The 12808-nt window shown below is 30.6% G+C and overlaps 1 protein-coding gene across 22 annotated transcripts in view; it reads left to right on the plus strand.

Moving 5' to 3' along the window:
* LOC124359309 (TLD domain-containing protein 2) overlaps nt 1-1896 on the plus strand; it is a 498415-nt gene extending 496519 nt beyond the window's left edge. For all 22 annotated transcript variants that reach the window (XM_046811944.1, XM_046811946.1, XM_046811947.1 and 19 more), the window contains one exon: nt 617-1896. In XM_046811944.1, coding sequence (XP_046667900.1) covers nt 617-752 — 136 coding nt within the window. In that variant the 3' untranslated portion in view covers nt 753-1896. The remainder of the gene's footprint in view (nt 1-616) is intronic.
* The last annotated feature ends 10912 nt before the right edge of the window (nt 1897-12808 follow it).

Consider the following 12808-nt stretch of genomic DNA (forward strand, 5'->3'; position numbering starts at 1 on the left):
TTTAATGACTGTTTACAAATCAGTGGTGATTACTGTTGGAAAAGTTTACCGGCTATTTTTAAAACTCTTCAAGGTTGTACACCTATTACTTACAATCCAAGGACTATTTATTAAAAACAAGTAGTATAGTTGTACCGTTATCAAACATGCACTAAAATCACCTCTAATTGTTTCAAACAACAAGAAAGGAGTAACTAAAGGAAATAAAAAGTAGAAACTATACAATAGTTTCTAAAATCATATGTTCCCAAAGAAAGGATTAAAAATTATAAGTTGGTACTATAAATTTCAGAATAAAAGAATACCCTTCATTCAATTTAAATTTAAGTTGTACCTTATATGGAGACATGTAGATACTACTGTATTGTTTTTTTATATCCCTTCACTGACGGCTTCAAATTTGAAAAACTCTATTAAAATTAAAGTATGAACCACAGTAATTTTCTGTGTCTTTGTAAAATTAAACTCTGTTGTTTAATATCAATTTCAACCCCACACAACTTTTATTATATTACTTAATTAATTTTATAATACAGAATAAATCTTATATAATTTATTTATTATTATCAAAATTTAGTTTCTTTTCAAAATACTGACCGGTGTTTAACTATTTCAGTGGCAAGTTTGGCCTGTGGCTGGATGGAGACCTATATCAGGGCCGGACCGAGCCTTGCAACACCTACGGCAACGATCCGTTAACGCCCTCAGTAGACTTTGTGGTGAAAACACTAGAATGTTGGGCGTTCATCTAACGTGTTGTGTACAGTTACCTATTGTTACCGTTGCTTCATGATCTGCGTACATTTACATTTGTTGTATTATTTATTATTATAGACAATTTAGTTATTGATGATGATGATGATGAATGATTACGTAGGTTAGGTCCTAGCTGAATAGCCATCAGTCAATTCATATAATATAGGATATAAATATATAGTTAGAGTTTACTGTTATCTTAATATAGGATGTATATTTTTGTCAGATAGTTGTAGGCCGGCCAAATCGTGTGTTGTATTGACATATTGAGATTGTGTGCTAGCACATTTGGAGAGAATTCTTTAAAAATTTAAGTTTATTTCACCGAACAACATTGAGTTAACACCAAGTTTTGGGTTAAGTAATCCGCCACATTTATTTTGACACAAATCGTACAAGTAAATTAGCATTCAATGTGAAATGTTTCTTCGTATTGTTAGTTTGACATTTATTTCTATGTGATTAAAATCAACCAGATGTTAAATAAAAAAGTTGGTTGTCTGGTATAGTTTGATTTTGTTGTACGATATCTGTAATAGTAAGACTTTGCTCACAATTAATTTCTACTCCTCCGTTTTGATTTTTAACTTTTCAGATTGTTATTTGTCTTGTGTCTGCATATGAAAGTACATTAGGTTCCAGCCAGACACATAGTGAGTTTACTATGGCCTTATGTCTGGATGTCGTGTTTAGACAGGCGATGTGACTGGTTGGAACCCCAGAGAACTGATTAGTGTAAAGACGTTACCGGTTGGCCGCATGTACATAGTTGCGTTGCTCTTACTAGTCATTGCGTTATGGTGAAGATATTTTTTTAAGGGTTTGAAATGTGACTCGAGATCTGTATTATTTATAGTGGGTTATATTAACGGTATATGCCAAAATAGATTGTACATGCCATCTGTTAGAGTTTAGTTGTATGAGTGTCGTACCCACCAGTTTCTCGTGTGTTACATTTTCGTAGGGGGGATATTTTAGTGTTGAAATTTGTAATTTATTTTAAAACTTTGCGAAACCTAGTTTGCGCTTTTATTGGGACCCTGTTGATATCCAGGCTTGTCCACTAATTGTTTGCAATACTCTTCTCATTAACTGTTCTTATGTAATACTATTTTGTATTAAAACCATTTAAAAAAATGATTATTTTGATTATTTTCCTTTGAGTTCTTTAATTTGATTGAATTTTGTTTGGTTAATCTAAGTTTTTCACATGTACATGTTTTTTTTTTCAATTAAATGCTGTACCCTTTACCACAATTGTTTATTTATTTATGATTGAGCACGTTTTGGGTAATAAATAATTTACTAAATATATACAATTACCAACGCTAAATGATTTTGTTTTATTACAGTACTATATGATTAAAAGTAATTGAACTGGTATTAATAAAGTGTTGTATATTGTATTAAATATCACATTTAGTACTATATGGTCACTTGAAACAGCAGCTCTGATTTTAAATGGTGATGTGAGTTACCTTACATCCTCATCACTGCCTTGGGTCAAAGTTAAGAAATAAGTTTTATTTATTGTATTGAGAGAGCCTTTACAATTTTAGTTTTTAAATTTCAAATGTTTATAAACTGATCCATCTGCAAACTTAACTTGTCAGTAGCTATTTGCTTACAATTAGAGCAGTTATAGAAGTTTATACTGGCTATTTCTCACAACTTATAATAATCCATAATAGATATTAATCCAAGTTTTGTCCTGATTAGAGGTTACGTTACATATATCATTATTAGTTATAAACATTTTAAATAACTAAAATACATACCAAAAATTTAAAATTTATGTTTATAAAAGCAGTTTATTTTAGTTGTGTCCCAACTGGTTCATGGATTTTAATTGTTCATTGGTTTTTATATATATATAAAATGACAAAAGATATTCAATCAAAATATAAATATACAATTTGTGAATTATTTCACTTTGTAAGATAAAAGTGTTTAATCCCACAAAATGGTGACAGAATTTTTTAAAATTTCATTTAAAGATGGTTATGAAGCAAAATACTAAGAATGCAACATAGATATCAAGTAGCAGATAAATACAGACTGAAGCCACCATTAAGAACATATGCTGCTATGATACATCTTTGCTCTGCAATTGACTCTTGTTGAGATATGACACTGTGACTGTGTCGGATGCACTTTTGACAGTCATTATATTAACTCACTGGTGGACAATAAAGTTAATTATGGAATTATCAATAATGATGACATGCTGCAAAATGTTTATACAAGACTTTTAATCCATCCACTTGCAATGTTTTGTCTCTTGTTCCCTTAGAAGAGCAAGATACAGCTTCCACTGTTACCCCAGAAAACGGTATGTTTATACCTTAGATGCCTACCTTTTGGAAAATTGGGTTATCTTAGCATGGACTATCAAGATCCTTTATTGATATTTGAACTTCAGACAGAGAGTAAGATATCCACTTTTATTTTGATTGAAAAAAAAAACAAGTCTTAGTGTTTGAATATTTTGTGCTCATTTCTCCTTTCCTTACATTATTGAAGATTTTTGTTCTTGGAAAAGTTCTGTTGGCAAAGTTGAGATTGCTTTACCACTTTGCGCAGGCTTTAGTACATGATAGCTGCAGCAGTGAAACGATTGGCCTTCTAGCTTTTGTGAACAATAGTGGACTTTGCAACACCTCTCTGGCTTTCTTCACTAACCCTGGTACAAAGTGTGGCTGCAAAGATTGTATAAGCCATTTTCTTCAGTTGAGTTAGTATTTCCCTCTCAGAGGGGTATGGGAGCAAATTGCTCAATTTGCAAGTATTTACTTGTACCAATGGAGACAAACTATCATCTGGGAGAGATGTGAAGGACTACTGTCTGTATTTCACAGCACGATGGATGGTTTTGGACTTAGAGAAAGTAGACATGACACTGGCTCAACTTCAGAGGTACATTTGTGTTTTCTTTGGAATTCTGGATCGCTTTATAAGCAATTCATTCACTCTTGAATGAACTCCTTCTCAACAAGAATGGTATAAGAGAAAAGTGAAGTGACACTTGGATGTCCATTGCATAGCCGGTAGCTATACCACTAATATTATTGTGGTCATATCAAACACCATGGTGTATGTGACATGGCTTTATCTTAAGCTGTTTACACTGACCTGTGTGCAAATGACAGTTCAAAGGTAAGTTGAGAGCTTCTATTGAATGATTTGCATGATGCTGAAGAGGCTAATTATTGTGACAACCAGTCATCTGGGCTATCCCTGTCAAGAAGTACAAAGCTGAAGCCCTCACCATAGTAATTTTGATGTTCTGGCTCATCGTTATTTGGCACAGAATCTTTTGTCTCAGAGTGCCAAGTTCTTATTGAGTAATAAATTTAGGTTTGAGGTCTTGGTTGTTTAGGTATCCAAGATTGATTTCTCTGAGGCAGCTCTATTCATTTCAGTAAATGGCAAGAAAATGCTATCAAATTAGCAGGGTCAGGTATTACAACCATCTATGCCACTTGAGATAGAGGTGAATTAAATACAGTTAGTATTGTGCATACAAACACCACCCTCTCTGTATTGTTTATAAATTTTACAAAAATTTTAAAAATATTAAAAAGTATATTTACTAGTAATAAAATGGGCCAGATAATTGAAGTGTTGACTTCTCACATGACAGACATTTGAGAAGAAAAAAAGAAGTTTTATTTTTGAGTACATTCTTGTACTCAGAAGACATGAAATGGTTTTTTTCTCATGGTTAATTGCTATTATTAAATCTTGTATTAGGAATAAACAATTATACCCAAATTATGAAAACTTATAGTGCGATAACAGATTAATTACAATCCTTACCAACAAATTTTAACATTCTTTTCTTGTGTTAATTTTAACATAATAATATCAATTGTGCTAAAGGTATAAAATGTATAAATTCAATGATAAACCTCAAAAGAAATAGTTTAATATATGTAGTATTTTATTAGGTTATAATATTTGTATTAGCTCATGAACAAAACTAATTTTGCACGATTCCAAATATTTATTATTTCTATGTGTAAAAACTCGTGTGTACCTCTACTTAACTGATAAAGAAAATATTGTTGCCATTAAATCTACAGAGTAATACCCAAAACTGTTCCTCTTAATTTCTTTAATTTTCCTCCAATGTTTTTGTTGCATGATGAAAATTATACCCGCGTATTGAAATGTTTTGCTTGCAACGAATCAATGTTATTTTTACCGATGTTAGAGTTTAGGCCTAACTGTGTAGGATGCTCACTAGATTAGCTCAGCTGTTTAGCCATTGTTGTTGTTGCTGTGTTGTTTTTACAGGTTTCAGATTTTCGTTTTTCAGAAGGGTTGTGATTTGTAAGGCTAGAAATTATAAAATAAATTCCGTTTCTATTATTATAATTTTGTAGACACACTGACCAAAAGATATTCTTGTTTCCGAGCATACTATTGTCACATGTTTTCGCAGTGTCACTGCAGGTATACCAAGAAAGTCGTTATAATGGTATTGTGGTTATTCCCGATTGTTTAAGAAACCATTTTGGCGATTGCTTTCCATGCTAAAAATTATAGTACAGTAAATAAAGCATTCTTTTATGTATCAGTGAATTTGTGTTGTTTTAAATTATTCCAAGACCATTTCAGTAATATTTTAATTTATATTTTGTAAATTATTTTTCCATATTTTATCTAACTTATCCCTTTTTTGCCAGATAGCTTTTTTAAAAAATTAGAAGAGGGTTTTTTTAAACGTGTATATATTAAAATGTTGTGTAATTATCAACAACAATTACATATTATTCCAACAAAAAATTCAAAATGTGTTATTTATTAGCCGATTTATGCAATATATATATATATATATATATATATATATATATATATATATATATATATATTCAGAAGCAAGGCTCGAATAAGTACACACACCCACACACACAAAGAATTCAAGAATACTTATGTTCCAATTATCAAATTCTTAAAAAAAATTAAAATATACATCTTTTTCAACAAAAGTTACCTCTATTTTTTATGTAACTAAAAACCATCCAACTTTATTATTAACTTTCACTGCAAATAATTAATCATTAAGAAACAATGAATGTTAACGAGACACTTTATATTCAACAATACTACAAATTAATGAGAAATTGTCTCAAATCACTCTTCATAATTGTGGGCCAATCGTTTTAATCATTAAACTTTTATAGTTATTAATGATTATCAACTTAACTTTATATATTTAATAACTTTTTCACAAATCAGAATGTTCACATTTTGTGTAAATCAATACAAAATATGCATAAAAGTCAAAATTATTAATATTTTTGGAATTTTTTTTAATCAGGAAAAAGAATAACAGTGCTTTATGTGCATTCATGAATCATCTGGTTATCTGTATAATGGCATTAAAAGGGTCAACAAAGTAACTTTTAGATATGAAATTTCTACACCACTATTTTATGCATGTTTATTTTGATTAATTGCTTTTTACAATGTTTAGGTACTGTACAATATTCAACTGATTTACTACTATCAATGTATCTTTGAATCTTGTAAAATTTTTAGGAGACAAAACTCTCTTATAATTTGTTAAAAATTTCACACAATAAAGAAATAAATATATACATATATTTATTTTTTGTGTGAAATTTTATATATATATAATGAAGATTGACAAATTGTCATAATTGTCACTTGACGATATTTATGCCACATGGTTTCTTAAGTACTAATTAATCTAAGAATCAGTATACCTAAGACCATTTCATTATAAGATTATCTATTTTCATACTAACAATCAACTGAGCCTCTATAGGTATTTTATAAGTATTTTAGAATAATGCAATAATCAGGGGTGAAACCAAATCCACCTTGAATGGGCATGATATTGATCTTTGTGTAAGGATCAAGCAGTAACACGGACTTAGTTGCCGTCAGCAATTGTTAGCTAATAATTTTCTCTCTCTTCGTTTTTCAATCAATGTGAATTGAATATGGTGGGCTGTGACATTGTCCATAAGTATTGAAATGTGACCCTGGTTATTTGTCACTAAAAGTAATTGTTTCTTGAAGGCCACCACTTTTTTCATACAATATTTAAATAAAACACTTCAAATGAAATAAAAATGTCTTTTATATATTTATAACTAAATACAAGTTTAACAGGCATTGGAATAGGAGTGTTTGGTGTTAGCAGAGCTGCCTGATAGATAGTGATCTTGCTATAAAAGATAGCTTTTACACTTCGGTTTAATAAGTTATAGTAGAACTATGAGGCATGTCAGGAAAGTAAGTACAATTTCATTCTAATGCCACTGCAGCGCTACTGTTGACGCTCTGAACATGGGTATTTCTTATTTTAGTTCATCAATTATTATGATTGGTTAGTGTTTTCTGTGTTCACTGTGATTCTACCCATGTTACACAGAGTTTTATTACAAGAAAGTTTTAACTATTAGAGTTCGAAGGGCCAGCATATTGACCCTTCTCAGTTAGTATTTATTGGAACTGTACCGAGACACCAGCTCATATAGACCACCTGATGGTTCGCTCCCTTTTTCTTGACATTCTCAGTTGATATATGGCTTTTCCGCCAACGGTCAGAATTAATTGACATTTGGTTTTTATTTTAAAACATGTAAATTAAACCAACATTATCAGCAATTGAAATATATTTTCACTATATTATCTTTGTTATATAGATATACAAATTAGTTCCAATTACTGTATGCAACTTTACTTAATTTTACTTGAATTAAGTTAAATTATTTCTGTTAAATTTATTCCCTGTTAAAGACTAAGGTCCCTGATAACTATAACAGTTCCTGTTTGTACTTGAAGATAAATAATATTAATGTGTGGTCGTAGCACACATTAATATTATATATATATATATATATATATATATATATATATATATATATATATATATATATATATATAATGTATTTTACTCAATAAGTAATGTAACAGGAAACTATGAGCATGCCAACTAATCTTTTAAAACTATAATGCTTTCAATATCAGCTAGTGAAACATTGCAAGTAACATATGTTTCTGAGTTGGTTCATAATTAAAAGTAGCAGTACTGAACAAGTGATTAGATACAGAAACATAAACAATATAAAAAAGAACTAAAACTAGGAGAATGATGCAGTAGGCTAAAATATTGGTTATTTCAAGGTCTAGTGGTGGGATTGCAATGGTTTGGCATGTAAACCATACAAACTGTATTGAAAAGGTGGTGTCAGCATCATTGACTTGAACAGCACGTTCCTGTTGGCTCATACATACAGTGTATTCGAGATGTGAGATCCAACCGGTTATAAAAGTCGAATCCAAAGGGTTAAGACAATGTAAATCAATGGAATTATAAGGTACGGTACTATGGAATGTTGAGGAAACTAGGACATACAATCAAAAAAAAAAAATAGAAGAATGCCCAGTAAAATTTCCGTTGGAACTTGAACCACTTGTTACTGCACATGAAATGTGAGCATGATGGTAAGAGCTTTAAATACAAAATTATGGCCATCTTCATTGGAACGATGTTTTTATGAGGAAAGTTTAGATAAGCTAGTAACTCAATATAACAACTATCTAAAGAATAGTTATTAAAAAGATTGTTTAAAGAATAATCGTTTTATAATTTCAAAATTAAATTATCATAAAAATATGTTTTTTTTTCTTCAAAATTGTATTTACTTTCTGGATGTGCCTCATACATTCAAAGTATCTAATGAGTACGGTATTGGTATAGCAGTAAAATATCTAGAAATATCTATACTCTGTTTATGCAATTAGAGCAATTAAGAAAATACTTTTAATGTTATTATCCAGTAATTTCATGTTTATACAAGTTTGCTAATCTTAAAATTGGATCTAGAACTAACAAAAGTCTAACTAAAACTGACAAGAGTCCTAGTTAGATGTAAAGTAAAAATGACGTCCATTCTGTAACATAACTAATTCTACTGCTTCTGTTACATGCTAAAAGCAAGAGAGGGCTTTAAAAATGCTACAATATTGACAATCAACCAAATGTGTACACACAAAAATTGATTTAATTTTTGAGGTAGTAAAAAGTGTAACAGATAAATTACTAAGATATATTGTAAAATAATGAATAACATTTCAGTTTAACAATTGTGTTTTGTTATATTTACTATTTAGACTACTGGACGGATAGTTGTGTTCAAAGCAATTAATATTTTACCAGTTATACACGTTGTTTTGAGGGTATTCAACATATGAATAAATTTTAACCAGATAGAATAATTACTGACAAACTTACATCAATGATTGAAACCCTCCTTTTTCCTCTCTATCATTTTTGAAAAATACATTTCTTTTGAAAAGTTCAAGCTTACTTGCTTAAACTAAAATTGTATCTGCTATTCAATTTTTTTACAATTTTTTTTAATTTAAGAAGAACTAACTAATAGCCACAATAAAAAAATTTATTTAATCATACTACATTATGAATGTTTGGACCCATTATAGTTACAGTTTTGTACATCACATTACATGTAATGTTAGTGATCTGTTTATAAATTTCAATTAATTACACTTTTCACAGTAATATCCATATCACACTGTGCAGCTTACATTTGGTAGGATTGCCAAATTTGTTATTTAAAGCCTTTTCAACTAAACAATAAAGTCCATTCATATTGGATTTCTGATTAGTGTAAGGCTGAAGCATAAATGAACTAAATGGCAGTGGTTATAGGCAGGAGCATATCCAGATTTTTTTATTTTAGGGAATACAGTGTTTACTATATCATATAATTATTGTATACATGATGAATCAAAAGTAGAATAGAATTATTACGTCAGCATGTAGTTGTCATGAAGATTTGAACAAGTCAGCATTTTAAACGCTTTGTATAAACTATACATAGGATAAAACAGACTTCAGTACAATGAGACTACTGCAAGACAACTACAAGCCAAGAAAATAATTGTATTCTACGTATATTTGTCTCATCTTGTATTGTAATTTGCACTGGCCATTTTGTATTATTAATAAGATAAAATATACAGTATTGTAACTTGCAAAAAAATAGTCAGATATTAGGTGATGTTTCTATAATGCTGCTGACTACCAACTGTTTCCGCTATGTTCAGGTACTCATTTATATGTTGTCTGCCAATCAGATGAATAAATGTACATATATTTGTTCATGGTAAGAACTGATGATGTTTGTCTATTGCAGACACAGATGTTAAGATAGATCATACATTTTCCGTACACTTAAAACTGGCAACAATGTTGGGCACAGTGATCAGAGGGGGGATTCAGCCACCATTGGACTATTTTTGTGCAGGTTGATCTAGCAAACATTATTTCACTTAAAATACACATTAGACCCTAGAGTGCATACTCATTGTCTTTAATATTTTAAAATTTCAAAATATCTGGGAGGATTTATCTTTTACATTCTCCTCCTGGATATGTCCCTGTTGATAAAGATCCATGAGAAGTAAAACATGCTTTAGCTTATGGATGACTAATACCATCCATATTTTTTACAGTTGTGTGGTGATACATGTTTATGTTGCAGCAAACTTATACATTATGATCCATAGTATCTAAATATAACTTAGATGCTACTATAAGTAAGACTATTTAAAGTAGACACACTGTTCCAAATTAATCGGAGCAGTATTAAAATGAATTACTAATATTTAACATAAAATAAAGTTAATTGTTATTATGATGTATAAAACTTGAGCTGCAAAGGGGAAAAAAAATGTTGAAGAACTTAAAATTTTGAATTTTTTTCTGATGACAGTTTTCCTGAGATCTTGAAGTAGATGGTGTCCATTCAGGGTAATCTAACCTACAAATTAACAAACTGATAGATAATATCTAATCGATGCCTTCTGATTCTCGCTCAAACTGACATAGCATTTGCGTTGTGTTCTGTAACCCTGTATGTAACCTGGCTTGTACTAGAACTGTATCTGTACTCTGTATAGACTATATCCTATATCAATGTACAGCAGGGCCTTTAATATATCGGTAATTATGTACTGGGTTTATCTGTTTATTTTGTTACATCCTCTTTCCAAGTATGTATAATTAATTTTGTGTTCAATATAAATGGCAAGAAAATAGTTTTATAAATCTGGACTGGTAGTCACTGCCTGTTTCAATTTGCAGTGAATTGGAAACAGTTTTATATCAAACACATTCTGCCTTGATCTAAATCCATTGCAGCAAAAAATTTTAAACTTATAATGTGATAACTATTTATTAAAAATAATAATAACTGCTTGGAAGGTAGTAAGATTTTATTCTGCTTTTTCTTGCTATTTAATATAGAAATTGAAAACAAAATACATTATGTTTCCATTTTAGATTTTTTTTAATTTCACATAAACTGTGTCAGATGCAGGAGACAATTTGCATGGTATAAGATAACAACCTATTTTTTCATGAAATTAATATCACCTAAGAAAGAAGTTGATCATCAGTCATGCAAGTTTTGGTGAGGATTGAAATTGGAGGGCAGTGAAAGTGTTAACAGTAGCAAATGTTATTTTTTTCTTAAATCATATTCTTTTAATCATGTCTCTAGCCGTCATGGGATGAGACCAGAGGTTGAAATGATTGACCCTTGTGTAACTATTAATTTTCCAACCTTTGAATGGCCGTCATCCTTAAGAGATATAGAATAAAGTGAAAGAATAAAAGTTGTTGATAATTACCAAATATCAATTAAATTTGGATTTACGTTTTGGATTTATGTTGGGATTTAGATGATTTAAAATTTTTGCTCATGCGAACTGTCACCATCTTGAATCTTTTCATTGGTTAAGACTTACATACTATGTATAAATTTTCAGATATAGTTTTTATATTCATTATCCGTTTTCTTTAAGAATACTGTTTCCATTGGCCTAAAAGCAGTAATAAAACACTAAAACATTGAATTTCACCAGCTACAGATTAGCCCACTGAGGCAACAAGATTTTGTATCAGTCCTTTTCATGTACTCAGAGGTCAATGCCTTGCATAACTTACATGAAATGACAAATTGCAAGGGTCGTCAGTGTTCAGGCATGACTAGTAGTGTCTCACCTCTCAGCATCACTTACATTGGACATGTCCTGATAGTTTGCAACACAAGATATGCTGCTAAATCACAGCATATTCACTAGCTACATCAAAATAGCTAATTACATGTCCCCTTGGCTAATTACTTGGGTGGAGCCTTTAATCCAAACTAACAATGGAATGGATTCCATTTTTCTTTTAATCATACACTGGTACATTCCTGTTTATTCCAATGAAATTTAGTTCATTCCACAAGTCCAAATTGAAAATTAAGTTTTAAGGAAAATATTTAGACTTATCAAAGAATATAACATATGGAGACTGCTTAAACCTCCAGATGTTGCGGTCAAAGGATTAGCAATTTAATGTGGGTAGACATGATTAAAACAGATTAAGGAAAAATGATAAAGGAAATAGAGAGGAAATCGAAGAGGGAGGAAACCGCATGGAAGACCCAGTAAACAATGGAATGGCCAAGTGGAAAGTGACCTAAGATGTCTTATGCCCTCTACACTAATCTCTGTTCTCTTTCTTTCAATTCTCTATTTGATTCTCCATGGATCCGAGTCTGAAATACTAAAACCTGGGTTGCGCTCATCAGATCTAGCTTATATAGTGGTAACTAAGTTTTTATACATAATACAAACCAGAGAAGGTACTTCCCAGTAGTGGTTTTACCTCTTACTTATAATTCATTGTGGCCCAGGATCTTTTAAAATGATTAAAATGAAGTTTATATCCTGCTGTCCAGCCAATAGACATTGTTACCATGTAACAATTGTAACATGTTTTGAAGGGTTTCCTTCATCATCAGATCTTTGTAGCCATGGACATGGACGGTTTCGTCATAAAATTAAAATACACATAACACAAGTAAATACCACTTGCACAAACTAACACAAAACAAGATTTTGGTTTATGCAAGTGATATTTATTTGTAGTTAGCAGTTGAAGAGGTAACTGATGAACTGGCTGCTAAAAACCACTCTATTCTGTATAAGAATA

The sequence above is a fragment of the Homalodisca vitripennis genome, chromosome 4 (genome assembly GCF_021130785.1).
Source record: "Homalodisca vitripennis isolate AUS2020 chromosome 4, UT_GWSS_2.1, whole genome shotgun sequence".
In the NCBI taxonomy this organism is placed as follows: domain Eukaryota; kingdom Metazoa; phylum Arthropoda; class Insecta; order Hemiptera; family Cicadellidae; genus Homalodisca; species Homalodisca vitripennis.